The following is a 26,104-nucleotide window of genomic DNA, read 5'->3' on the forward strand; positions in this document are numbered from 1 at the left end:
CCAAGGGGGTTTCGGATGGAGTGTTTCCTGAGCATCCCCACCCCATTCCACCTGAGACTGGGAAGGGACCACAGCTCTTTGGAAGAGCATCTGCTTTGCATGTTGTAGAAGGTCCCAGGTTCAATCCTGGCACCTCCATTTAAAAAAAAAAAAAAGATCAAGCAGCAGCTGTGAAAAACTTCCATGTGAGAGCCTGGAGTAGAGACCCACGTGAGATCTAGTCAGAGCAGACAATACTGAGCTCAAGGGTCTGACTCTGTATAACGGTAGAACAAAGTCTGACACCAGTGGCACCTTTAAAACCAACAAAGTTTAATTCTGGGTATACGTTTTCATGGACATGCACACTTCTTCACTTCACCTAGACCCAGAATTAAACTTTGTTGGCCTTAAAGGCGCCCCTGGACTCAAACTTTGTTCTACTTCTTCAGACCAACATGGCTGCCCACCTGAATCTATCTGTATAAGGTAGCCAAGCATGTTCAGATAATCCCACAGCAAGCCACTTTTTCAAAAAACCAAGGAGTTTCAAAGACCGTTTGCAATGCCTCGTGGTAGCCCGCAGCCCAGAGAGAGGGAAAATCCAACTGGGGGCCATACGAAGGACCTCTGAGTTGCTGAAGCCACAACTGAGATTTCAGCTCCAGGGTTCCTTGTTTTTTTGGAATGATTGAAAACCAAAACGAACTGACTGCCGGAGAACCTTGTAACCCCCCTCGCCCCACCTTCAGGTGCCTCCTGAGAGAAGCACAAAGGATCTTAAGAAAACTAGGCTGGAAAGGGCTTTTAGAGCCAGCATCAGCTGGAGCAAACAGCATTCAGAACGGCTGCCAGTCAGAAGAAACTATTATCGGGAGTAGATGGAGATGTCAGCTGATGCAGTAGAAGGCAGCAGAGTTGTGTTCCCTACATGACATTTCTACAGAACAGACACCTCCAGCTCCATAAAACCGAGCAGTCTAATTATCTAATTTACTCACACACCTGCCCACACGGCTCCTGTTAGATTCCTGCATCATTCATCTCTTGTATTTTTAGCCTGCCCTTTCTCCAGAGCATCCTACGTGGCTCTCTCCCTTCCTACATTTTATTTTAACAACCCTGTGTTTGAGAATTGCTGGCCGAAGGTCACCCAGCAGGACTCACAGAAACAGGAACTTGAACCCAGGAGAAACCCCCCCCCCAACACCCTGATACACTGACTGGCCGTTGTATTCTACCTGCTTGCAATGACTGCATTGTCTATTCACCTGTCTACAATTCATACTCCTACAAGGGGACTAGGCAAGGTCTATCTATGTTATTGAAGGCCCTTTGAAAATAGACTGCAAAGTCCTTTGAAATTACAAAGCAGGAAAACAGCAGTCTTAGTACCCCCAATTTCTTGATGGAAAAAACATTTTGCTTCATTTAACTTTTTGATGGACAAGGGAAATTGGAAGGGGGAATTAATCACAGCAGATGTTCCCTTGCAGGCACCCTATTGTTTGCTCACTTATTGTCCAGATTTTTATTTTTGTTCAAAAAGATAATGGACCACTGCATGGTGCTCCTACCCCATGCCAGTTCCCTCTTCTAAACTCTGGCTTTCCCCTCTCCTCAGCTCTTCATGCACGGAATGTTTCTCACCTTCACCTTCAGAAGCCTGCCTTCAAGCAGCCACAAACTCGATGGGCCTTTTCTAACCCAGATGTAGAGTGCCCCCCCCCCACTCTTCACTAAAAAACAAAGCAAAACTCTGGCCAGCTTTTGGGAGTGCGCGGAAGTGTCTGTTCACACACTTGCTGCTCCTCCTTGAAGAACTGGAGCAGAAAATGCCTTTTCCCCCGCCCCTCTTCTTCAGGCTTCTCCTTTGTTCCGGGGGCCAGTCAGACACCCATTGTGCACCATGTGCAGGCGGAGGCCGGCCCGGCCGGGAGGCACAACAGCAGGCGGGTTGGAACTGGAGAAATCCCCTTTGTGCTTTGGCTCCCCCCCCCCCCTCCTTTACTACCCAGATCGAGGGCAGAGGTATAAGTCACAAAGCACCAATTGTAGTATGGTCCCCAGAGAGCTGACAGACAGACAGATGCGGGCAGGGAAAACACCAGCAGACAATCTGCCACTGATGGAAGGGGGGGGGGGGCAAAAGCCCACACAGCTGGCACTCAACAGGATAAAATCCAGGGAGGAAGATCCCACACCATGGTGGAGGTATAACCCCAGCTGTGTCCGTCTCCCTTTCACAGCCCAAACACACACACATCCACACAGTCAGGCTTCTAGCAGGCTTCCTCAGTACGTTTGTGACACTTGTGGTGGAAGTGCTAAAGGTTTGACTTTCATGTCCCCAGGCGCAAACTTCATCGAGGCCCGTTTGCTTGGGAGCAAGCCCGATGGGAAGCAGTAGAAATGTACCTCCGTGTACGAACATGCCTTGGAAGCAAGCTCCTCTTTCCGTCTGCAATATGCACGAATGGTGGTTTGAATGTCTCACATTAAAGTTCTGAGATGGCTTAGAAAACCTTACGTGAATGCGAGCCTATGGAAGGGTGCGGATCTGCTGCTCTCTTCCGTACACGAAAGTCAGAATGGCAACATGGCATAAAAACGCATTCATATGTAGTCAGTTAGTGAAGGCAGGGGTTAAAAGGAACTGTGCATGGCCGCCGCCTCCTCCCCTCTCCAATTTGTTCCAGAGGCATGCACAGCTGTGATTCATGTTACAGTAAAGCCCAAAAGGGGGAGGGGGATGACAACCTTGTGGCATATTTTAGCATGACAAATTTTAATGAATGAGAGCCCCAGCCCCTAGCAAACCTATTGGGCTTTAAGACACAACAGCGCAAGAGATCTGGACCCTCTCATGTGTAAGCAGAATCATGGTTCCTCCTATGGAAAGTACACCCATGAAGCTGCCCTGTGACCATCAGGCTACCGGCCTATCAAGGAGTCTTGTCTCTTCTACCCGACAGCGACCTTCCATGACCACCACTACTCTTGCCCTACCTGGATTGCAATGGATCTCATCAGATCTCAGAAGCTAATCAGGGTCTGCTGTGGTTAGTGCTTGGATCAGAAATAACCAAGGAGGTCCATGACTGCTATGCAGGCAGGCAAACAGCAAACCACCTCTGTTCATCTCTTGCCTTGAAAACATGTTGGGGTTCTTAAGTCTGTTGTGACTTCATGTAAAAAAAAAAATAGTGCTGTAGCCTTGGAGAACCTGGGAACTTCTGCCTGCAAGACGGATAACTACGGTATTACAATCACAACGTCCAGGTTAATTCACAAGCCCCACTAATGAGACTTATTTGGGGGGGGGGAGAACCTGCATAGGACTGCAGCTGAAGAGATAAGCACTGACTCACAAAAGCTTATAATGAAATAAGTTCTGTCGGTCTTTCAGGTGCCACTGACTTTGGTTTTGTTCTACATAGGACTGCAGCCTCCACAGCAATCCCCCCCCTTATATTTAGAATCCTTTACGTTTTCTGAATGGGACTACTGCTGTGCATGAATAAGTTTTAGAACAAAGGTACTCATGCGTCACAATGCCAAAGAACTGCTCTAGCCGTGGGACTTGATTGTCCTTGGAGGACCAAGACAACGCAGTGCCTTCTTCTGCCTTGGAAGCTAGGAGATTAACAGAAATAAAAGGCTTGTTTTCCTTGGTAAGCAGCCGCCGCAGCAGAGGGAGTGGCTCCATTAAGCACAAAGGCACTCAATCCCCCCCCCCCAAACTGGTGAGTTAAAAACCTTGACATGATTTGACAAGTCAGTGGTACGGATATACTGCCCCCTCCTGGGCCCAGATGTGTCAGATCCTTGAAAAATAATTCCACTTAATTACATGATTTTCATAGCGGTTAACATACCATGAAATGTTTTTACAAGCAGTTATTTGTGTTCACACCCAGCCTGAAATGGAAGTCATTAATGCTTTAATATTTACTGGGGGAGGGAGAGAAAAGGAACAGAAGCCGAAGGGACTTGAAGAGAATCATCCCCCCCTGCCCACCATACCCTCTCTGGTCTCCGAACAAGAATTTAGGGAAGCGCCTCAGCAACTGGACAGAAGACTTACGGAAGAAAACAGGATAGCAGAAAACAGGGAGAAAGACCTTCTAAATGGTTCCTACTTTCAACAGAGAACACAACAAGTTCAGCTTGTCCCTCCTTTGTGCACCAAGAAAGTGGGGGAAGCAACGGAGTGAGTGTTCCCGCCATTCAGAATAGGAATCTTTTGGAATCTCCTGGTGTGCAGCATTCCGTGTTAGCCAATGCTTCTCATTCTGCAGAAACCTTTAGTTTGTAGTTCAAAGGACTGGAAAGAAGAGGCCCTGAACAGTTGGAACAATATCAACATTCCTCTGTGACCACCCCCCCCAGCTGCCATTGCAAAGTACCCCAATCTTGCCCCCCTCCCAGTCTTCACCTAGGGAGGCCTTCGGAGGCAGCCCTGAAAGAGAGTGCAACAAGGTGGGGAAGGAGAGGGGCTGATTCTGGGTATCGGCAGTGGAAAGAGGAAGCTTGCTGGCAGCATCATTTGCCTGGATACTGTGCTGGGGATGAGGAGTGGCCTGTGACGGCTCTAACAGAAGGAAACTCTGCGAGAGCCTCGAGTGTTCACAGGCCTACTTCCCCACAACCCTGGGCCCAAAGTTACCCTTTTATTCCCAGCCCGTCCCTGAAAAAAAACAGTACCAAAAATCGGTACAAAAGTGGGACTAGATGGGTGACTAGCTTGGAAAACGAGATCTCCAGAGAGCAACTCTGAGTTTATTTACAAAATAACCGACGTCATTAGCCAGAGGCAATAAGCGCATGACAGCCCACAGGTGCCTGGCCGTGAGGAGGTTCAGGTGGGGTCAGAGAGGGGCAGGGGTTTAAAAACAAACACAACAAAAGACAGTGACTGACAGATGCTGGAACTAGAACTTGAATTCCTTGTACTTCTTGGCACCGGCTCTGGTGTCCTGGGGCTGGGCTTTCCGCTTCTTTTGCTGCGGGAGCAGAGAGAGAGAGAGAGATAGTCACAGCATGGTCTAGCTACCAGGCCACTGCCAGAATTTGTTGCAGCAGGAAAATTCACACACACTTGAGTATCTCTCTTTTGCCACTACCCTCTTTTCCTACCAGGCAAAAGCAAACACCCCCCCCCCAATTTTTGTGCTTTGCCCCTCCCGCCACCTCCTCCTCTCCTCCATCCCAATACAGATTCATACTCCTTGACTGTCATTGTTGCCCTCCACCCAACCAGTCTACCACCCCTGTATCACTGACCCAGAGTGGTCTCTAAGCCACCCAAGTCCAATGTGAAGGATGCCCACTAGTTACCCAAGACCTTTCCCACTTCCCTCAGGGGAGCTGCACTTTGGGGGGGGGGGGCTGCTGGATTTTTTATATGTACGTGTGCATGCATGCGTGAGAGTGTGCGCGCACCTGGAAGTCATGGCGATCTCTGGTGACTGACCCCTACTGGGGGCCTGGAGGATATTCAGAGAGGTGGCTGAATAAAGCCTGCCCCTGCCTCCTGTATTCCAAGGAGGTCTCCCATCCAAGTACTTGTCAGAGTCGATCCTGCTTAGCTTCTGAGATCTGATGAGATTGGGCTTGCCTGGGCTATCCAGGTCAGTACAGAGCAGCTGCACTTTTTGTCAACATTCCATGACAGCCACTGCAGTCAATAGTGGGCTTTTAATACACATTGCGTTAGAAAACGGCCTCACCTTCTGCTTGGCAGCATGCTCGGCCACCATGTCGCTGAAGTCCTCCTTCTCCACCTGGGCCTGCTGCTCCCGCACATGCTCCTCGTACTTCTGTGTCATGGCCATAGGGTCCAGCTCCAACTCCTCAGGGGCCAAGGCCACCTCCACGCCCTGGATCTCTGGCACTGGCCCTTTGCGGCTCATCACCTAGCAGGGAGACACCAGAAGGGTCAAGCAAGAAAGCCTGAGCGACGCTGCAATCTGCCGCCAGCCGGAACTCGCCCCCTCCTTACCGTCGTCATGTCATAGATGTGAGTGGAGCCCATCATGGCACCACCTACAGTCGCCGTCCTCTTTTCTGGGAGCACCGTGAACAGCTGCGGCGTCTCACTGCTGCAGAGGACAAGAGGAAGGAGGAAACAACACAGCATCACTGGAGTGGACAGGACAAAGCGGCTGAGTGGAGATTAGGGAGGGAGGGAGGATCACTCAGGACTCTCTGATGCTACCCTGTCCCCTGCAGCCTGTAGGGCTGTGGAGGACTCTGAGCTGAAAGAACTGGAATTCTGCACCGTGTTGTCAGCAAGCTGCCAAATTTCTTTTATTTTGGTTTTCCTATGTATGCGCTTAATTGCTTAGCTGCTGGAACGTGTATATCTCTCAAGGCCACAGGTGGTTGCTGCTGGATAGTTGCTTTGGTGATCTCACGGAGGGCCGTGGGAAGGAGATATGTTATGCCGCCTAGAAGCGTTTGCTCCCAGGCCCGATGGCACGCGCGGGAAGTCCCGCAATTGGGCCTCAGTTATTTGAATGTACTATAGATGCTGTGCGGAAGCCTGACACATGTACATATCCTGCATACTCACCTAATTCAGGTGCATTTGTTTTGTAAGATTACATTTTCCTAGTCCAAAAGCGAGTGAAAGTGACTCTACAGAGCACAGATCCACTGTTTCCCCACTTAGTCCCCCCCTCCCCCAGTTTCAGTACAAATTCTTTTAAATTGTTTTCATAAGGCATAGAGACCCCGTTTTAAGAAATCCGAGATTCTTTCGATGCCAAATTCAACACTTCCCAACTTTGCATGTGTGGGGAATTGATTGGATATGCACAACCTCTGATATGGAGAAATGCTCTGAAAACAGCGGCCCATAGTCTCAGGGACAGGAACGATGCTTCCCAAGACCTGCTACCCTAGAGATACTGCAGATGGAAAGCAAGCACTTTGGCAGCGCGCCACGGATCACTTCTTGGGGGGGGGGGCCCTCGTGGGACAGGTGCTCCCCAATCACATTCTCTGCTATTTTAATAGCTACTTACGGAGCAATGCTGGCTGGGAAAAAGGCCAACAGCCCTCACCAAACCCAAGTTCTGGCTCCCCAAGGGCTGTCCCTTCAGATCGGAGAGGGACGAGTCAGTACGTACCCATCCATGGCTTCCTCGATCTTCTTCTTACGCAGTTCAATGAGTTCAGGCGTTTCCATACCAGCAGGCACTGATGAGAAGCCACCGGGTGTGATCAGGCCGCTAGGGAGAGATCAAGTGGTTAAAAATCCAGCTGGTTCTACCAGCCCCACTTATATCCCTCCACCCCACAGGCAAGACTGTCCTCTGCATCCCGTTCCACTGCAGAAAAGAGGCAGCGCCTACCTGTCTGCTGGCGTGATGAAGCCTGTCTCATCTGGTTTCTCTTCGTCACTTTCCTCATCCTCTTCTTCCTCAGACGACTCTTCATCAGAGGGCTCCAGTTCCCCCCATGGCGTCCGGTCAATCTCTTCTTCCTCTGTCTTGGTCTAAGGAATGGAAAGGGCAAAAGTGTGCATCGGTGCCAAACCCTCTGCACAGCACCTAGCACATGCCAAACGGAGGGGGGAGAAAAGCTAGTTCTTTTCCCACGTTGGCACCACCAGGCATAGAGGCATACCTGGAATTCAGCGGCATTGGTCCCAAAGACGTCTCCATAGAGCGGTTTCCCAGTCTCGTCCACAGGGGGTTTGCCCCAGCCCCCAGCATGGTACCCAAATGAGCATCCCTGGAAGGAAAGGAGATACAAGAGTCACTTGCTGCCTCCTTCAACCAAAGGCGGGAGGAGTTGAGAAGGGACCCTACAATTTGCCTTTAAAGCAGTGTTACTTCTCCACATGGTCTCCAAACACCAGCAAAACTCCCTTGTTCTACTATTGATTGGACAGTTTCTTGAGAATCAGGGTTGTGTGTGCGTACCACCGGTGCGCTGCAGAGGTATTTATTGGCATGAACACCTTTCTGACTGGAGCAGCCTAGCAGGGGAGCCATAATTACTCTTCCCCACCACTGGGGGTGCTGTAGGCTGCCTCAAAAAGGCAATATCCAAGCCTAGGGGACTCACTGATAAGCTCCCCCTTGCCTTATGGCCCCTTCTAGAAAGCTACCCTGCACTGTGGAAGACACAGCTGCTTTCCCAGAAAGATAAAGTTTGCTGCGCCGCCTTGCCCATGGTATTAAATGCACTGCGGAAGCCATTTAGAAACTTCAGTGCATTTCTTAAAGCATCATTGATTCTTCAGTTTGTATAACGTAAGTTATGCAGTGAAAGCAGCTTTGGAATTTTGGTTTTTACGATTCTTTGTCATTTAGACAATGACTGGCCCCCAAAACAGGACAGGCATTTAAAGAAACATGCAACTTTAGAAAAAACTGTATCTGCTTTAGATCAAGATGGGTAGACATGTTGGTCTGTCTGTAGCAGCAGAAAAGAGCAAAGAGTCCGGTAGCACCTTAAAAACTAAATATGTGGCAGGGTTATGAGCTTTTGTGAGTCACTGCTCACTTCTTCATATTATTTATTTATTAAATTTATACCCTACCCCCCAAAATGGGCTCAGGGCGGCTCACAACATAAAATCAACAAATCTTCAAAACAATAAACAATAAACAGCAATAGCACATAGCCAAGCCCCATTAGAACATAATTACCCTAGAAAACTCCAGTGCCCAGATGGTGTCCAGACACAGTAGGGCACTAGAAAAAGTCAAACAACAGTGCTATAGACAGGACAGGGAGGCCAGAATAGATTGAATGCCTGCTGCCTCAACCAAAGGCCTGGTGGAACAGCTCCATTCTACAGGCCCTGCAGAACTGTGCCAAGTCCCGCAGAGCCCTGATCTCAGATGGGAGCATGTTCCACCTGGTTGAGGCTAAGCAGATGTCTCTCGGACCAGGGACCACCAGGAGATGTTGACCAAAGCTCTCCGGGGCTCATAGGTCCCGCAGGTATGATGGTCCCCCCAGGCTGCATAGGGCTTTGAAGGTCAAAACCATAACCTTGAACCGGATCCAGTATTTGATCAGCAGCCAGTGCAGTTGGGGCAACACCGGCTGAATGTGCACCCGCACAGGCGTTGCCAACAAAAATGTGCTGCCACATCCTGCACTAGCTGCGATTTCCAGATCAAGCTCAAGGGTAGCCCTGCGTAGAGCGAGTTACAGTAGTCTAGCCTGGAAGTGACCATTGCATGGATCACTGTGGCTAAGTCCTGGGAGGCAAGGTAGGGAACTAGTTGCCTGACTAGCCGGAGATTATAAAAGGCCGATCTGGCAACCGAAGTGACCTGGGTCCCCATAGTAAGTGAGGAATCCAGCATCACCCTGAGGATCCTTACCTCCAGCGCTGGCACCAACGGTGCCCCACCGAAGACTGGGAGCCTGATTCCCAATCCCCGCCCCCCACGACCCAGGTACAGGACCTCCATCTTTGCTGGATTCAACTTCAGCCGACTCTGCTGCAACCCTCCAGCCACAGCCACCAACGCCTGGTCCAAGATATCTGGAGCAGAGTCCTGCTGGTTGTCCATCGATAGACAGAGCTGGGTGTCATCGGCATATTGATGACAACCCAGTCCAAACCCCCGGATCAATTGGGCGAGGGGGTGCATACAGATGTTAAATAACATCATAGGATCGCTCCCTGCAGTACCCCACATTTCAGCAGATATTGCGGGGACATTCTCTCCCCTAGCGCCTCCGTCTGTCCCCGACCATGGAGAAAGGAAGAAAGCCATTTTAAAGCAGTCCCCCATATCCCAGTCTCGGCAAAGCGGTGGGTCAGTAGATCATGGTCGACCATGTTGAACGCTGTTGTCAGATCTAAAAGCAACAGCAGTTCCGATCCGCCTTTATCCATATGCCTCCGGAGATCATCTGTGAGGGTGACTAGCGCAGTCGCCACCCCATGGCAAGGGCGGAAACTGGACTGGAAGGGATCCAGTATGGAAGCATCATCTAAGAGAGACTGTAGCTGTTCAGCCACCGCCCTCTCAACTACCTTGCCCAGAATTTGGTTTGTACTTGCTACAAATGAGACCAAGAGGGACCCAGCAGCATGCCCAGGACTCCTGACTATGCTATTCTAAAACGTCAAGCTCCTTCAGGCGGTAGAGAGAGTCTGCAAAGAGCATGGGCCATGCCAGGTGAATCTAAGCAAGGCTTCCAGTGATTCAGGGTGAACTCTTATCCCTAGCAGGTTCAGAGCTTGGGAGAAGCAAGGAGCTCCATGCAAAGCTGGCTGGGCTACAGAATCTCTCTCCCCAGAGGATCACAAGGGCTGGGCTACCACCAGTAACACAGGCCACCAACCTCTACTCTGTATTGCCAGAAGTTATGCCTACAAAACCTCCTCTCTTTTGGCAAGGCAGCCAAGATGTCCCCACCCCACTCACCTCTGGGATCGGTGAATTCAAGCCTGGAATCTTCAGATTGGGATAAGAGGGTGGCGGGCCGTAGCGCTGCATGGCAATCAGCCACGGAGGTGGTACCTTGTGTGCATTCTGCATTATCCCCCCAAAGAACAAAGCGTTAGCCTACAGAAACCTTCCTGGATACATACACTGTCCCTAGTTCCACTGATCCCCGTCCTGCCCATCATCCCAGCCCTGCCCACTAATATCACCTCCCCCCCCCCCACCCTCACCAGCATTCATTACTTGCCCTTTCCAAACACCTCACATCAATCCCAAAAATGCACCACCACCCCCAGGCCAGGCCACTGCTATTCCAAACCACCCACCAAATGACGCCAGAGACAGAATGGCCCCTGGCTCCTCCCTGCATGGCTTCTGGCACATTAAAGCTCTCAAGCACTCACCATCCAAACAACGGCCATTCCAAATGGGGTTGACGTATTGGGAAGGTGGGGAGCAGGGGAAAGAGGGCGTCAAACACTGCATTCTAAAAGGTAAGCAGTTCTGAGGGCCTTGTGGTCAGAGTGCAGGGTATATAAACCGAATTAACCAACAGCTGGATCCATACCCACTAAAATACATTACAAGCTCTTCCAATACTGCCTAGGAAGACAGTGCCTCTGAGGCCTTTATCAGGTGGCTCCAGACAAAGCCCAAAGCAGCCTCACTTCTTGCCACTCACCGGCCCCACAGGCATCCCCAGCGCAATGCGCAACTCGTCCGACAGGTCTCCTGGTTTCTTCTCCTTGAGTCGGGTCTCAAACTCCTTGCCCTGGCAGGGAAGGAGAACAATCAGCGAGGGACTGGCCAGGATTGCTCCTCCTTGCCCCTTGTTTTAATACGAGTAGTCAGAATTGTTTTATTATTAATATGTTGTTACAGTATTTTATTGCAATTTTACTGTAATTTTATGCTGTTTTGTAAACCGCCCTGAGCCAGCCCTGGACAGGAGGGTGAGGTAAAAATTTAATAAATCAAATCAATGATGAGATCAAATCAAAGATGAGAAGTGCTTGCCCACTCCAGAACAGCTGATTTTGGGAGGGGTGTTGAAAGACCTGAGTCAGATTGAGGTGACGAAAGAGGAGGTCCTAAAACTGATAGACAACTTAAAAACTGATAAATCACCAGGCCCAGATGGCATACATCCGAGAGTTCTGAAAGAACTCAAATGTGAACTTGTGGATCTCCTGACAAAAATATGTAATCTTTCCTTAAAATCAGCCTCCATTCCTGAGGACTGGAAGGTAGCTAACATCACTCCCATCTTTAAAAAGGATTCCAGAGGAGATCCAGGAAATTACAGGCCAGTCAGTCTGACGTCGATACCGGGTAAATTGGTGGAAATCATTATTAAGGAAAGAATTAGTAGGCATGTCGATGAACAAAACCTATTGAGGCAGACTCAGCATGGGTTCTGTAAGGGAAGATCTTGTCTTACTAACCTGTTAGTGTTCTTTGAGGGGGTGAACAAACATGTGGACAAGGGGGACCCAATAGATATTGTTTACCTTGACTTCCAGAAAGCTTTTGATAAAGTTCCTCATCAAAGGCTCCTAAGTAAGCTCAAAAATCATGGGATAAAAGGACAAGTCCTTTTGTGGATCAAAAACTGGCTAATTAATAGAAAACAGAGATGGGCAATCTTCTCAGTGGAGGGTGGTAAGCAGTGGGGTACCGCAGGGATCAGTACTTGGTCCACTGCTTTTTAACTTGTTCATTAATGATTTGGAGATGGGAGTAAGCAGTGAAGTGGCTAAATTTGCGGATGATACAAAGTTGTTCAGGGTGGTGAAAACCAGTGAGGATTGTGAGGCACTCCAAAGGGATCTGTCAAGGATGGGCGAGTGGGCGTCAACATGGCAAATGGGGTTCAATGTGGCCAAGTGCAAGGTGATGCACATTGGAGCCAAAAATCCTAAATATAAATACACATTGATGGGGTCTGAACTGGCAGAGACAGATCAAGAGAGAGATCTTGGAGTTGTAGTAGATAACTCACTGAAAATGTCAAAACAGTGTGTGACTGCAATTAAAAAAAGGCCAATGCTATGCTGGGGATTATTAGGAAGGGTATTGAAAACAGATCAGCCAATATAATAATGCCCCTATATAAATCAATGGTGAGACCTCATTTGGAATACTGTGTGCAGTTCTGGGCACCACACCTTAAAAAGGATATTATAGCTTTGGAAAAAGTGCAGAAAAGGGCAACTCGAATGATAAAAGGGTTGGAACACTTTCCCTATGAGGAAAGGTTAAAGCGCTTAGGGCTCTTTAGCTTGGAGAAAAGACGACTGAGGGGTGACATGATCGAGGTTTATAAGATTATGCATGGGAAAGAGCAGGTAAAGAAAGAGGTACTTTTCTCCCTTTCTCACAATACAAGAACTCGTGGGCACTCCATGAAACTGCAGAGCGGTCGGGTTAGCAGTGGGAGGGCTTCTTATGTCCTGGCCCCACTGCTGGACCTCCTGATATTTTTGGCCACTGTGTGACAAAGTGTTGAAGTGGATGGGCCTTTGGCCTGATCCAACATTGGCGTCTCTTATGTTCAATCCTTCCCTCCACCCCCCAAGGGAAAAGACTGGGTCAAGCAGTCAAGGCCCTTACCTCATAGTACAGGTCCCCGTGGATCGTCAGTTTCGGCTTGGTCTGCCACTTGAAGAAGGCGTCATGCAGCTTCTGATAATCGATATCGATTTTGCCCATCTTGGGGCGAACTTTCTCCCTCATCTTGGACTTCATGGTCTTCTGTTCCTCCTGGGAGGGGGCACAGCAGGGGAGAAAGTTACACAACCACAGCAAGCTTCACATTTTCCTTATGAGGGACAGATTCAGATGACTGGCAACCAAACGGTGCCTGCCGCAAAAGGAGGCGGCCATCTACCTGCAGGTGTGTGTACCCGGCATCACCACCTCTGTGCCGTTAAAACCCTGTGCTCAGTCATACAGGCAGCCGGGTGTGTCTGCTGAGATTCCATTCAATTGCAAAATCTCAGCTTCCCTTCTGAAAAAAACACATATTCCTTCTGGATATGGCGCAGGGCATGAGCAGGCTACACTGCTGGAATCTCTGGAGCCAGACTGACAATGGCCAGTGCGCTATACAGCTCCTCGCCTTTCCAAAGAGTATGAAAGCTAAACATCGTTTTTGCATCACTGCAATTAAGTGCAGGATTCAGTTCCCATCAGCACACAACCAGGATTTTCCTTTGGCACGTGCAACCTTGGCTAGGGATCATAGACGCTTTGCTGCAATCAGGCAGAAACATTCTCTGAAAAGGGGCCATGGCTCAGAGATAAAGCAAAAAGCTCTGCAAGCAGAAGTCTGATTCTGGGCATCTTAAACCCAAGAAGGATCTCAGGTGTTGGGAAAGTCCAACCTCTGCTTGAAATCCTGGAGAGTCACTGGCAGGTAGAGTACACAATACTGAGCTAGCTGGACCCACGGCTGGACCTGGTACAAGACAGCTTTGAAGGTTTGGGCATTCTGGAAGAGTTGCCAGTACAGAGGAACCCACTCCAAGGAAGCAGCCCTGGGTCCCCTGAATCACTTGCATTAGGGTGAACATCTGTAGTGGAGCACCCACACTCCACCTCTTCTCATGATACCTCTCTCCTCTCTCTCTCTCTCTCAAAGCCAGAGCAAAGGTGAAGTCTGGGCAGATTCTTGGCACTCCCTTGAGGTTGGCTAATGAGAAGAACAGCACAGAAAGACACCCTCTGGGACACCACTACCAGTGCCTCACGTTCAGCATGAACTTCACTGCACTAAAGGCTACAGACCCTTGGCCCTACTGAGATCCCTTTTCTGGAGAGGAGTGTGGTGACAGCCTACCTTCTCTTGCAGGGCCTCCCTCATCTCCTGGATCCCTGTGCGCTTGATGAACTCGGGCAGTTCAAACGGCGGCTTCTCAATGCCCCTCTTGCCTTGCAGGTATTTGCGCTTGAAGCACCAGTGCCGTGGGACTGGGACGGAGTTGCGGGTGGCCTTCAGGTGGACCAAGAGTTTGGGGTCCTGGGCTGTCACGTCATGCATCTCCACCACGTCAGGGCGGGCCACAAGCTGTGGGGGACACACACACACACACAGGGATGAACTAGGAAAACTTCACAGACCCCAAAGGCCAGACAGTAGCTTGTTCTGGGGCCTGAAAGGCTTGACTCAGTCATGACTCAGAGGCTGTGCCCCGCTTCAAGCCCACTGGCTCAGAGTGCCTCCAATCACACACACAGAGAGCAACTGCTGAACCATCACACCCAGCCCCACAAACACACAGGAACATTAAAGCAAGGAATCCATATCAAAAGGTATAATAACCTAGAGGCAGGCGACAGCCCCCCAGCACCTCTCCCTGCACCCAGCCCAGAAAAGCGGGATGTCCCAACATTCCTTTTCGCAGAACACCCCAGACAATGGGACTTAGGGACAGTGGCAACAGTCCCCGCCCTCGGGGGACTCTCAAATAACAACCACCAATAAGTGAGGACGATTTGGAGGAAGAACCAATGAGAAAACAACCCCTGATTAAATCAGGGGGAGAGAAGGAAGAGTCCTTCGATTCCTCTTTCACCTGTTAAGCCAGTGCGCCTGCTTTCCCACCCCCCACTCGACAGTACCTGTTTGAGTTCAGCTACAGTGAAGCGGTTCATTCGCCGCAGCTTCTTCTTGGAGAGTTTCGGGGCTTCTGGCTTCTTTTCCTGAGCGTATTAGAGAAGGACAGGCTGCCATTTCTATTATTTGTTAACTGTATTTCATTTCTGCTTTAAACATTACACAGATTTCAACAACAACCTCCCTGCCACAAAAACATCCACCCTGGACGCCCCTAGAAAAGGGGTCCCCAACCCTATTGAGCCTGCGGGCACCTTTGAATTCTGAGATGGGGTGGTGGGCACAGCCACCAAGCGGCTGCTGCAGGAGGCAAAGCCAACCACAAAATGTCAGGGGGTGAAATTATCAATAACTTCAACAGCAATTCTTCAACAGTTCATGCTGACTTGTTAAAATTCTTTTATTTCACTGTCAAGAATTTATCAAAGATTTAAGATCTTTGATTAGTAAGCCTATGTTGACTCGATCCATTTCAAAGATGTTCTATTCCTTCGTAATCCTGCCACTGTAAATCTGTTCTTTGACCCTCTGATCTTTAAGCAACCATATCTCAGTCAAGGGTCAGGTGCCTTTATTATCTTTCATGGGAAACGTACAAGGTTTGTTTTCTTCAGGTCCCTCTTAGGAATGTGGAATGTACTATAAACAGAGAGTAGAGTGAATTATGTTTAAGAATGGAATGGTTGGACCTCTTTTTCCCAAATACTAGGCCCTGACCTTTAGCCTGTTTTATCTTATAAAGGAAGAACTTTGAATCTTGTTCAATATGCCATCTTGGTGGGGAGAACAGAGCACTCTCTCAAGCACACATTAAGAATTATCATTCTCTGTCAGCCAAAGCCCTGAGTCTTCTCTCTCTAGACTTGCGGGGGGGGGTGGGGGGGGAGATTGTGCTAGGTTTTAGCGAACTCCCCTAACAAGAAGCTCTGTCTATCAGGATGCCTTCAAATCTGCACAGCCAATCACAAGCACTGCTGGGCAAAAGCCTCATCTGGCCCTGCCCATTTCTAAAGGCACCTGGTAGATACCAGGAAAGGTGCTGGCAGATGCCATGGTGCCCATGGGCCCCATGTTGGGCACCCCAAAGCTCACGGGGGGGTGGGGGTGGCATGAAAGATTCCCACACCATGCTGTTTGAACATTATTATCCAGTGACCACAGATGGACTGCCCTTGAACATGAAGGTTTTACTCTTAGTTATTGCAACCTGCAGTCAATCACAGACTTCTCCTTCGCAGGGGGGAAGAGACAGCTCCTACCTGTTCGTCATCTGAGCTGTCATCACTGTCCTTCCGTTCCTCCTCAAAGCCCTTCTTCTTGGGGGCAGCTGAACTGGCCACCTTGTCTGCCTTTTCTGGTTCCTTCTCCTTGTCTTTCTTCACATCATCCGTCAACTGCAGAGACAGAAGGTCAAAGAGCTGGAGCCAGCAGATTCCAAAAATGAAACAGCATGAAGAAGGAAAGTTGGGCAGGCATCCTTACCACATTCAGACTACTACTTCTTTACTGGATGGCATACCTAAATTCCAACCACATTTCCCAGAAGGCTAGATAGACAAATACTGGCCCCTTTAGAGAGCCTTTCGTGATAGAATGCCAAAAGGCCCAAATTTCACTCAAAAGTGGGACATTCCCTGCTAGTTTTGGAACAATTCTAAAATTTGCTAACAATGCACCGCACATGGGAAAGGTATGCTTTTGGAGTCTGCAAATATGAGACTCACAGAAGATTCTGGATTTTACAAGAACTGGGGGTGAGGGGGCAGCAGTTTCCCCATAAATCTGGGAAAGCATTTAACCACATTGTTGTTGACATTAAAATATAGGGTCTGATTTCTTAAATCAGGGGCACTTTCCCAAGACAATTTCTAAACACCTTTCCCAAAAGGGGTGAGAAGGAACTTTACCCATGAAACAAGCATGTTTAACTGTATAGCCTCATCAGTGCGCTCCAGATATTAAGGAAGCAACCATGATCCCTCCCTAGCAGGCTCCCAGCTCTTGCCATCTCCTTAGAGTTACTCCACTTTGGGGAGGGAAGTAAACAGAACAAGGAGAGAAATACACCACTAAGCCGCAAGCTCCAACTCACCTTGAAAGCCTCAAAGATCCTCTTGAAGAAAATGAAATTGGGGTCATAGATTTCAGGCTCCTCTGTGACATACTCAATCTCCACGGGGGCTTCAGCCCCTGACTCTTTCCCACGCCCTTCAGCCTCCTGGGTAGCTGCGCCCTCTTTCTGGGCTGTCTGCTGCTTCTTCTTTTTCTTCCGGTTCCGCCGTTTTCGGTTTTTCTGCCAACAAAAAGGGCTTAATTGTCACTTGCTCTTTAGCAGTGCGTCCTCTCCCCTGGGCCCCCAATTCCTTATAACATACCCTTTCTGCCAGCCTGGGAAAAACTTTGTTCGGCTCCCACTGGAGAGCTTTCCCAGGTAAGATCTACCTTGTTCCTGTGCAACTTCAAAGCCACAGCCATGCTCTGATGGGAAGCAACAGTGGCCATCATAGGTCAAGCACTGGAGGGCTAACAGCATGCTGCACAGAGAAGTTGCTACTGGCTGCCGCTCCTACCTGGATACAGCGGTGCAGAGGGTGGTTTTTTAAAAAACAGGTTCCTGACTCTTAAGCCAAGAAGAGCAGGGCCTCCTCACCTCTTTTTTGGACAGAGTGGATGCATCTTCCTCTGCATCTGAAGCAGAGATGCCGGCTGAGGCCATCTCCATGTCATCATCTGTAAGGAAGGCAGAAGTCTGAGGAGCTGACAGTTAAAGTGGGAGGGGCGACACATACCCCTCATCTACTGAGCGGGAGATCCCAACATCCCCCTGCCAATACAGAAATTCCCACAAAACCCTCCGGTTCTTCCCCAACATTCTCAGTTTTTACTACTAGAAAAAAAGTTTCCCGCCCTTATGATAGAAAGGATTAGCTTGAGCACACCTAGAGATAACTCAGGGGCCAGACGAGTAGTTAAACAAAAATGGGGGCTTTGGTGCTCCAAGGGGCACAACACACAAAACGTACCGTTAGGCAAGAGAAATCTTTACGCACATAACTCACGTAAAGCACAGAGAACACCCGCCAATTCTACATAACTTTGTTAGTTATGGAGGAGGAACAAGAAGCTTGTAGAACACTAATGGCCGCTCCCCCGTACCTCCTGAAAGGTTTTGTGTGTCACTGCTCGTAAGTTGCTTCCATTATTCCCAGCAGGTACCAGCCATAACACCTGAAGTGAGCCCATGGGGGAAGACCATTTATGGAGAACCCTGCACTACACCTTCAACCTATGTGCCTATGCTGCCTGGCAAGGAGCCTGTTACCTGTACCGCTGGGCACAGCGGTGAGCTCTCCCTGCCGCATCTCCTTCAGCTGGAGGATCTTCTCCAGGGCCTGAGGGATCTTGGGACCCACACCAGAGTCATCCATCTGGAAGACAAAACAAGTCTTACCAGCCACAAAAGGCTTCATTTTAGTTCCCTAGTCCAGTCAACAGCTCCACCTCCCGGTCCCAAGAAGCATCAAGACTGGTACCTGTCACCATGACCAGGAAAGCCTCCATTTTGTTGGCCTCCCCCCACCCCTTCAAATTGGGTTTGCGACCAGCTCGTGCTTGCCACTCACATGGGACCCAGACAGTGAAATTTTGAGTCATTTACAGACTAAAGGGAGCCAAGACGGCAGGAGTAGAGACTCCCCGTGTGACTGCATTACACCCTCAGTGGCAAGCTAAAAAAAGAAAAGTTCATGGACAGCATGATGTGTTCAGAGACATATGAACTGGCTAGAAAGAAACTGGTCAGTTCTGTCACCAAAAGCTTTTTAGACTACTGTTCAAAGTATTTCAGCTCGAGAAAGGGGCTCTTGCCTCAACGCCTCCTATCCCTGATACACTCCTACCTAATGAAATTCCAGCGACATCAGCATCTAACTAATGTTTTCTCACTGCTTGTATGGACTTGAGGACCTCTAATTCATGGTGATGCAACACCCAGACCCTCTCTAGCATCCCTCCCCTTTCAGTCCTCATTCGGAAGATTTGCCATGTAATGGGAACTCAATCTGCCACACCTCCACCCAATTAGAAGGCTTCACTCTGAGCTCACCAGCATCCTCCGCCCCTTCCAAAGACCAGTTGCTTCCTATTAATTCCCCAGCTCCTCTGTCTAAAGCTGGGACCATCTCCCAACATGTTCTCCCACTCTGCTGTGTGTCCTGAATTTTGGCTCCATAGCTGTACTCAGCACTGCCTTGCGTGGCAGATGGCATGCACAATCTCTCTGGATTTTTCCTCTGGAATTTTACCCAGTGTCTTACTCAGGTCTTCCACTCAGACCCCAGTACCCTCTCTGCAATCCCAAACAGCCTGATTTGTACAGGTCTGAAAACTGCTTCCCAAATGTTTGAAACCTCCCCAGATGACTTCCCCATGCAGACCAAACAGGTCATATTAACCCCCTCCCCACAGACACCCAGCCCCCCAGCAACCAGCCTCACCTCGCGACTGTCTTCTCCAGGTGGAGGTGGAGGGCCTCGGGGTCTTGGGCCTGGCAGGCTTATTGGTGATACCACAGGAGTACTCCCTAGGAACAGGGCAAGCAAGTGAATGCCCGGAAGGACAGGAAAGTAGCAACACTCACAGCCAGCCTACCAGTCTCCCACTTGTTGGAAAAACGTATACTGGTTTTCCAGCTTGTCCCATTTTTAGCATTCAGTGTGGGTATAAGGGATTGCCTGCATCATCACATGGACTGGATCTAGATCAGAGCTCAAAGTAGCTGGCCAAAATACTCCTGGGAGTGCCACAGTTTCAGAAGGAGCAGTCGGCACCTACCCCAGACACCCCAGGAAAGGACACAAAGGCACATTACGGAAAGATATTGTTGAGTCAGAGAAGGAATGGAAGAGCGAGAACCCAGCCACGAAAAGTATGGGAGATCGGAGGGGGTGCAAAAACCGAAGACGCGAACCCCTCTCTTTACCCGAACCAAGAGGCCAACGATACCCAAGAAGAAGAAGTCCCGCAGGGCCAGATAGGATGGAAGCTGAACGCACAGGCTACAGAGTTCTGTTCCTTTAAACGAGGGGATGGGTATTATGGTAATAAAGAGGAGAAATACACACAGCCGGGGATGACAAGATCAGAACGAAATGAGGCCTGGGAAACAGCTGTGAAGTAACACTGTCCGGGGGGGTTTCGGACTGATAAATAGGGAGAGACCCGTTCGTGGCTCTCCCTATAGAGTTCTGAGGTTGTTGTGGTATTATGCCTCATATTACTTTAACCTACGCCCCTCGTTGCGGACCCGGACGTCGACAGGACCAGGGGACGAACGCTATTCGTGACACAGAAGGAGGGCAAAATAAGGACAGGCACTCCTACTTAGTGAAGTCTACGAGACTAGTTATCACAGCCAGCAGACAATCAACCAGAAAAGCAGCATTGTGTATTCTACAATACACAAAACACCCTGGATGTTTTCATCTAAGAAGCAGAACTCCACTAAAGTTCTCCAATAGCTTTCTTTTTAAAAAAAAAAAAATCGCTAACTCTCTCAGGTTTAAATTTTTTAGAACACCACCAGATGGAAGGCAGAGGGGATTAATATGATTGTGAAGGGGCGGTTGACCTTCAGAGTTTCTTACAACCACGACAATTCTTTCAAAGTTGTATCCCTGGACAAGGAAACCCAGAAAATACAACAGGAATTGTGAGATCTTCATTTAGATTAAGTTGAACTCACTGCCTAGCTATCATAGATGGCCTCAACCCTTCTCTGGGACTTCAGCAAGGGTTTAATAAACCAGGCAACTGAAGCTCTGTTTGGTTCAGACTGAGAAAAACCAACAAGAGAGAGGACCCCTCACCCGAGTATCACTGAAACAAAGTTCAGGCTTCCAAGGTGTCTCTGTCCACTCCAAAGCAGGGAACACTACACCCTTCCTAGAATGCCAGAGAGGGGAAACTTGGGGACATCCCACTATAAACATGCCCCCCTTCATAAGGATGGCGGGGGGAACGACCAAAAAAGAACACACCAACAGGCCAGAAAAAGGCTCATCCTCCAACTAAGTGGCTTCTGCAAGCCTGCTCAACACTTATCTGCCTTCCTTGTGTGAACAACCCTCAGCCCCCTTTTTTACCCAAGGAAGTTCACCTCTTGGGAGCCCCTGAGGTCTCGGGCCCATGTCTGGAGCAGACCTTGGTACTGAGGGAGACATCTTGGACATCTCTTGATGGCGCTCCTGTTCCATAAGTACAGCAGCCTAAGAAGGGGAGTGTGGAAACAACACAGATTCAAGCCTCCTGAAGCTGAACCCCCACCCCCACCCCCAGGATCCAGGGACGATCCCAAGTCACAGAAAATGGCTACTTCAATTCTAATCCTATTAGACTGACCTGGCCAGACTTGGTGGTGGGGAGGGGAAGATTTGGACTTCCAAGTCTGACCTAGCTAAGAAAGCCAGGCTGAAGCAAGCTAAACAGAGCTAGCGTAAACGGACATTACAGTTAAAAGTCTGGATCGATATCCCGCCCTAGATCTAATTTCTCCCCCATGTCCCACCTCGCAGGAAGTGTATCTAAGGGAAGGAAGCATTCAGCAGTGTGTCCTGGCTGTCCCCAGTGTGCCACAAGCTGAGAGCAAGGGGGTCAAACAGGCATCACAAACAGTAATAGGGCAGCAGTGATAAGAGAATGAAGAGCAGAGCTGCAGAGGAACTGGTTTGGGTCCGTGGGCTGTGAGTTGAAGGATGAACTGCAGGGAGACAAGGGAATCCTATGCCTCTGACTAGACCAGGGCTGCACAGTCTGTTGCATAAGGCTACAGGGAGAACACCAGCTGCTCAACGCATGCCCTGCTGCCGGGATTCTTCACACCACTGTGCAAAGCCAGTGCACGTAACAAGAAAGAGCATAGCCATACCTGCTTCACCCTCTCCTCCTGCTGTAACAGCATGGCAGCTTGCTGCTGAGCCAGCTTCAGCCGCTCCTCCTCAGGCAACGCAGAAGGATCCACTGCCTGCATGCGAAGAGGCTGCCCCAGGCCAGGGGGCGGTGGAGGGGGGCCCACACCCATGGGAAAGTTGAGGCCCATGCCGGGGGGAGGCGGAGGGGGTGGTGGGGGCTGCATCAGTGGCATCCCCATCGGAGGCGGCGGCAGAGGGATCCCGGAGAGCTGCAGAGGTTAAAGAAGGCAGCCGTGGGAGGCTTTGGGCTTGAAAGCTGTCCTGCGTATCCCACAGGGCATGGCACAGCAGTCAAGGATTCCTTTTATTTGATAATAAAATGAGCACCAAGAATGCCACTGTGCAGGTGACAACGTAATTTTGCAGTTCCATGATGGCATAATTTGTCTGCAAGGCCAGGCATGAGGCCTCTTGCTCCCTTGCCTCACAGCAGTCGGGACAGGCTTAGAAGCACACAGCCAAGCTTCTCCTACCTTCCCATAACCAGAAGCCTCTCTGAACAGGGAGAAACAGCATAGCACCTGCTTAGCACAAACGCATGAAGAAGCACTTTTCTGTTTTTAATGGACTGCCAGAGAATTTCAGCCATTCTGTTAAAGGCTGCAGGTGGCTCTCTGGCCTCTACCACTTTCTAGAGGATCTCGTTTTATTAAGAATGAAAGGTATAGGGCTCTTGCTTTAATTTACTCTTTTAAAACATTTTGAAGCTTCAGACTGTCCCTGCTGTCACATGATAAAAGCCGGAGGCAAGAGCTGTTCTTTGAAGAGCGAATACACAATGCAAAGAAGCTTTTAAGGAAACAGCGCAGGTTTGGCAAAGAGAACCCGCTTCAAGTTTCAGCAATACCCAGCAAAAAGATGTGTCACACAAGCACAGAAGCTGCTACTAACTCCTCACCCCTTACGCTGTCTACTCTTATGTGCAGAACAAAGTTTGAGTCCAGTGGCACCTTTAAAACCAACAACATTTTGCCGGTCTTAAAGGTGCCCCTAGACTCAAACTTTATTCTGCTGCTTCAGACCAACATGGCTACCCACCTGAATCTACTCTTCTCAGAAAGAAGTCTTTCCCAGACATGCTACCTCCCCCTGGAGATGCCAGGGATTGAATCTGGGACCTTCCGAATGCAAAAGCATTGGCTGTACGAGTGGACCTTCCCCCAAAGCTTCCAACTGTGTTCTTGGATGAATCACTCACCTGTCCCGGCATGGGGGGTGGGGCTGGCTTCTCTCCTTCATCTCCCCGCAGAACTGGCCTATTGAGCACTATACCCGTCTGCAAAAAGGAGTAGCTGCTGTTAGCATTGATTGAACAGTCTCTGCACTAGGAAGCTTACATTAGAACAGTTTGGGTGTGATGCAGATCACTACAAAACATTACCTTACTACAGCAGAAAGGGTACAGGACCATAAGGGAACTCTAAATCAGCATCTTTTTCTGCAATTGCTTGTTATTTATTTAAAACATTTCTGTGCTGCTTTCAACCCAAACAGGGTCCCCAAGGCAGTAAATATCAAAACATTTCAACAATAAGACACGGAATATGTTAAAACAGCATTTAAAATAGAGTGCATATATAAAATATTTAAATAATTGAACAAAATCATGTAGACATGCAACATGCACACAAATAGAGAGGAGGGCCAGTAACAGTTGGGGGGGGGGGGGGGGGGGACAGATGAATTAAGGCCAGCTAAAGCCTACTTAAAACCTACTTCCCATTTCTTGAATACACGTGAAAGCACACTTCAAATGTCCAGGCACACATACAAAGTCAGAGATGCTCTTTTCTTCAACACAGATTGACATCACAGAGCCCTCAGTACCACCGCCCCCTACACCACTTCCTTAACACCCAGTTATCTTCCAGTGCTCTCCAAAACCTGCAAGCTAGGCCAACAGAACTCATGTCCACACAAGACAGCTCTTTGGACAACCTTATCTCCAAGAGAAGGATGCCCCAGGCAGTTGTTTATTTAAAAGATTTATTTGCTACCCAGCCAGGGCCACCAAGGCAGCTAATAACTAAAAAGAGAGCAGTATAAAAATGCACCATAAAATAGGTTAAAAACCAGAGCTAAAATACATATACATAAAAACAGAGAGATATTGATTAAAAACATAGAGCATGGAGAAAGGAAGGATTACTGAGGGAATGCCAGATAATGAAGTCTTCACCTGCTAGCAGAAGACAGAGATAGGAAGGGCAAGACAAATATCTCTGGGGAGGACACCACAACCCAAAAGGCCCTCTCTCAGGTTGCCACCAGCCTTACCTGAGAAAGCAGGGGCACCTAAAGCAGAGCCTCAGAAGTTTGTCACGGCAGTTGGTCAACATGCTGGCTGCAACATTCTGTACCAAGTAAGCTTTCAAACACTATTCAAGGGCAGTCCCAGGTAGATAGCATTGCAGTAGCCTAATCTAGTTACCAGGGCATGCACAATGGTGGCCAGATCTTTTCTGCCTAGGAAAGGCTGCACCTGGCTAACCAGACAAAGCTCTTGGTCACAGCTGTCAGTTGCTTATCCAGCAGTAGGACTGGGTCCAGTAGCATCCCCAAGCTACAGACCTGCTCCTGCAGGGGAAATGCAACCTTGGCCAGAACAGAAGACCCCCTAATTCCCACATCAGTTTTTCCACTCACCTGCAGTTATTTCTATCACATAGGAATTAAGCTTTAGGCTATTACCTCCACCCACCCCAAAACGACATCCAGAGTTTTTAAAGCTTCCCTGGGATCAGCTGGAAGTACGAAATAGAGACAAGGTCATCCATATATTGGTGACAGATCAACCCAACTCTCTAGATGATGTCATTTAGTAGTTTCATGTCAATGTTAAATAGCATTGGGAACATTGCAGGACTCTGTGGTGAGAGACCAAGGAACTGAGCAGCAGTCTCCCATCCTCCAGTACAAAACATAACCTCATTGTTAGCAACTAAAAGAAAGACCTACCTGAAGTGTGTATGTCTGCAACCGTTCCACCAGCTCCTCACGGCTACCTGGAGAGGACCAGAGAAGGTGATAGCATTTACCATGCACTGAGTAAACTAACATGGCCCCAGAAGACCACAGTTGCTGCACAACTATGGAATAACCTTCCCCTAGGATGAATGCTAAAGAAGAAAAATTCTCTTTCAGCTAATTCATTCTCTCCCTGACCTGAGCTCTCCAAGCTTCCTTGTGCCTCTGAGCTACTGAATCTCCAACTGTTTTAGAATAAGCCCCATTTCAGGCAGAGTCTAATTTATTTGAATTTTTAACTTGCTGTTACTGTTTAAATTCTGATTTTCAATGTTTTACAGATGTAATTTTGTGTGATCCTTTGAAATATCATTAAATACAGCTTAGAAATACCTGCACCTAAATAAAGATTGAATCAGGACCTTCTCTTCCCCTGATCCACACTAAGATTCTTCTTCTATCCTGTTTTCTACATGTTTCTCCTCTTGCTCCCCCCAAAGAAACAGCTAAGCTTCGAGCCAGGAACCCCTTTCCCTTGCTTCAAGCCTTACTCCTGCCATAGACTCATAGAGTGACCTGTGGCATGCCTCTCTCAAATGCAGTTCTTTGCCAATAAGGGGAAATAACCGTGGCAAAACGTACAGGTCAATGTTGAAGATTACAACCCATTTATTTACTTTTGCATCCTGCCCTTCCTCCAAGGAATCGAGGGTGGTACACGCGGCTCTTCCTCCCTCCGGCTTACAATAGCTGTGTGAGGTAGGACATGGGTAGAAACAGTACCTCAAAAGCACCCAATGAGCAGACTCAAAATTTGACTCCGGGCCTCCAAAGGCCTAACAATATGAGAATATAAACAAAACACTTCGTCCCTACTCCAAGAACAACAGAAAGAAGTCACACCACTCACCTTGCGTGGGCGCCCCGATCTCCGCCAGCTTCGCCTGGAGCTCGTTGGGGGACCAGGCCCCGTATGCGGGCAGGGGAAGCTCCCCCGCCTGCGGGGTCTCAGAATGCGGCTCGGTCGCCATCTTGCCTTCTACACCGCCCGGTGAACACCTAAGTTCCCAAGGAGGCTATGCGGCCACCGTAGACAGTTCTGTGGAGAACGACAAAAGTCCGCGCGATCCCAACCAACCAAT

At 49.1% G+C, this 26,104-nt stretch overlaps 1 protein-coding gene across 2 annotated transcripts; it reads right to left on the reverse strand.

Moving 5' to 3' along the window:
* Positions 1 to 3,941: 3,941 nt before the first annotated feature.
* On the reverse strand, positions 3,942 to 26,104 carry SF3B2 (splicing factor 3b subunit 2). 2 transcript variants are annotated; one of them, XM_015411920.1, is made up of 21 exons: positions 25,873 to 26,104; positions 24,954 to 25,000; positions 23,194 to 23,271; positions 21,953 to 22,204; positions 21,185 to 21,293; positions 19,524 to 19,609; positions 18,350 to 18,455; positions 17,678 to 17,757; positions 17,120 to 17,320; positions 16,287 to 16,421; positions 15,033 to 15,113; positions 14,251 to 14,478; positions 13,023 to 13,172; positions 11,092 to 11,181; positions 10,389 to 10,496; positions 7,615 to 7,722; positions 7,341 to 7,483; positions 7,116 to 7,217; positions 5,984 to 6,083; positions 5,712 to 5,897; positions 3,942 to 4,985 (listed from the first exon to the last, which is right to left on the reverse strand). In XM_015411920.1, the coding sequence occupies exons 1-21, from the start codon at positions 25,991 to 25,993 to the stop codon at positions 4,914 to 4,916; spliced, it is 2,583 nt and encodes an 860-aa protein (XP_015267406.1). In that variant the 5' UTR covers positions 25,994 to 26,104; the 3' UTR covers positions 3,942 to 4,913. The 2 variants fall into 2 exon arrangements, with proteins under 2 accessions (XP_015267406.1, XP_015267407.1); XM_015411921.1 differs by lacking the exon at positions 21,953 to 22,204.

The sequence above is a fragment of the Gekko japonicus genome, unplaced genomic scaffold (genome assembly GCF_001447785.1).
Source record: "Gekko japonicus isolate JY-2015 unplaced genomic scaffold, Gekko_japonicus_V1.1 scaffold563, whole genome shotgun sequence".
Lineage (NCBI taxonomy): Eukaryota > Metazoa > Chordata > Lepidosauria > Squamata > Gekkonidae > Gekko > Gekko japonicus.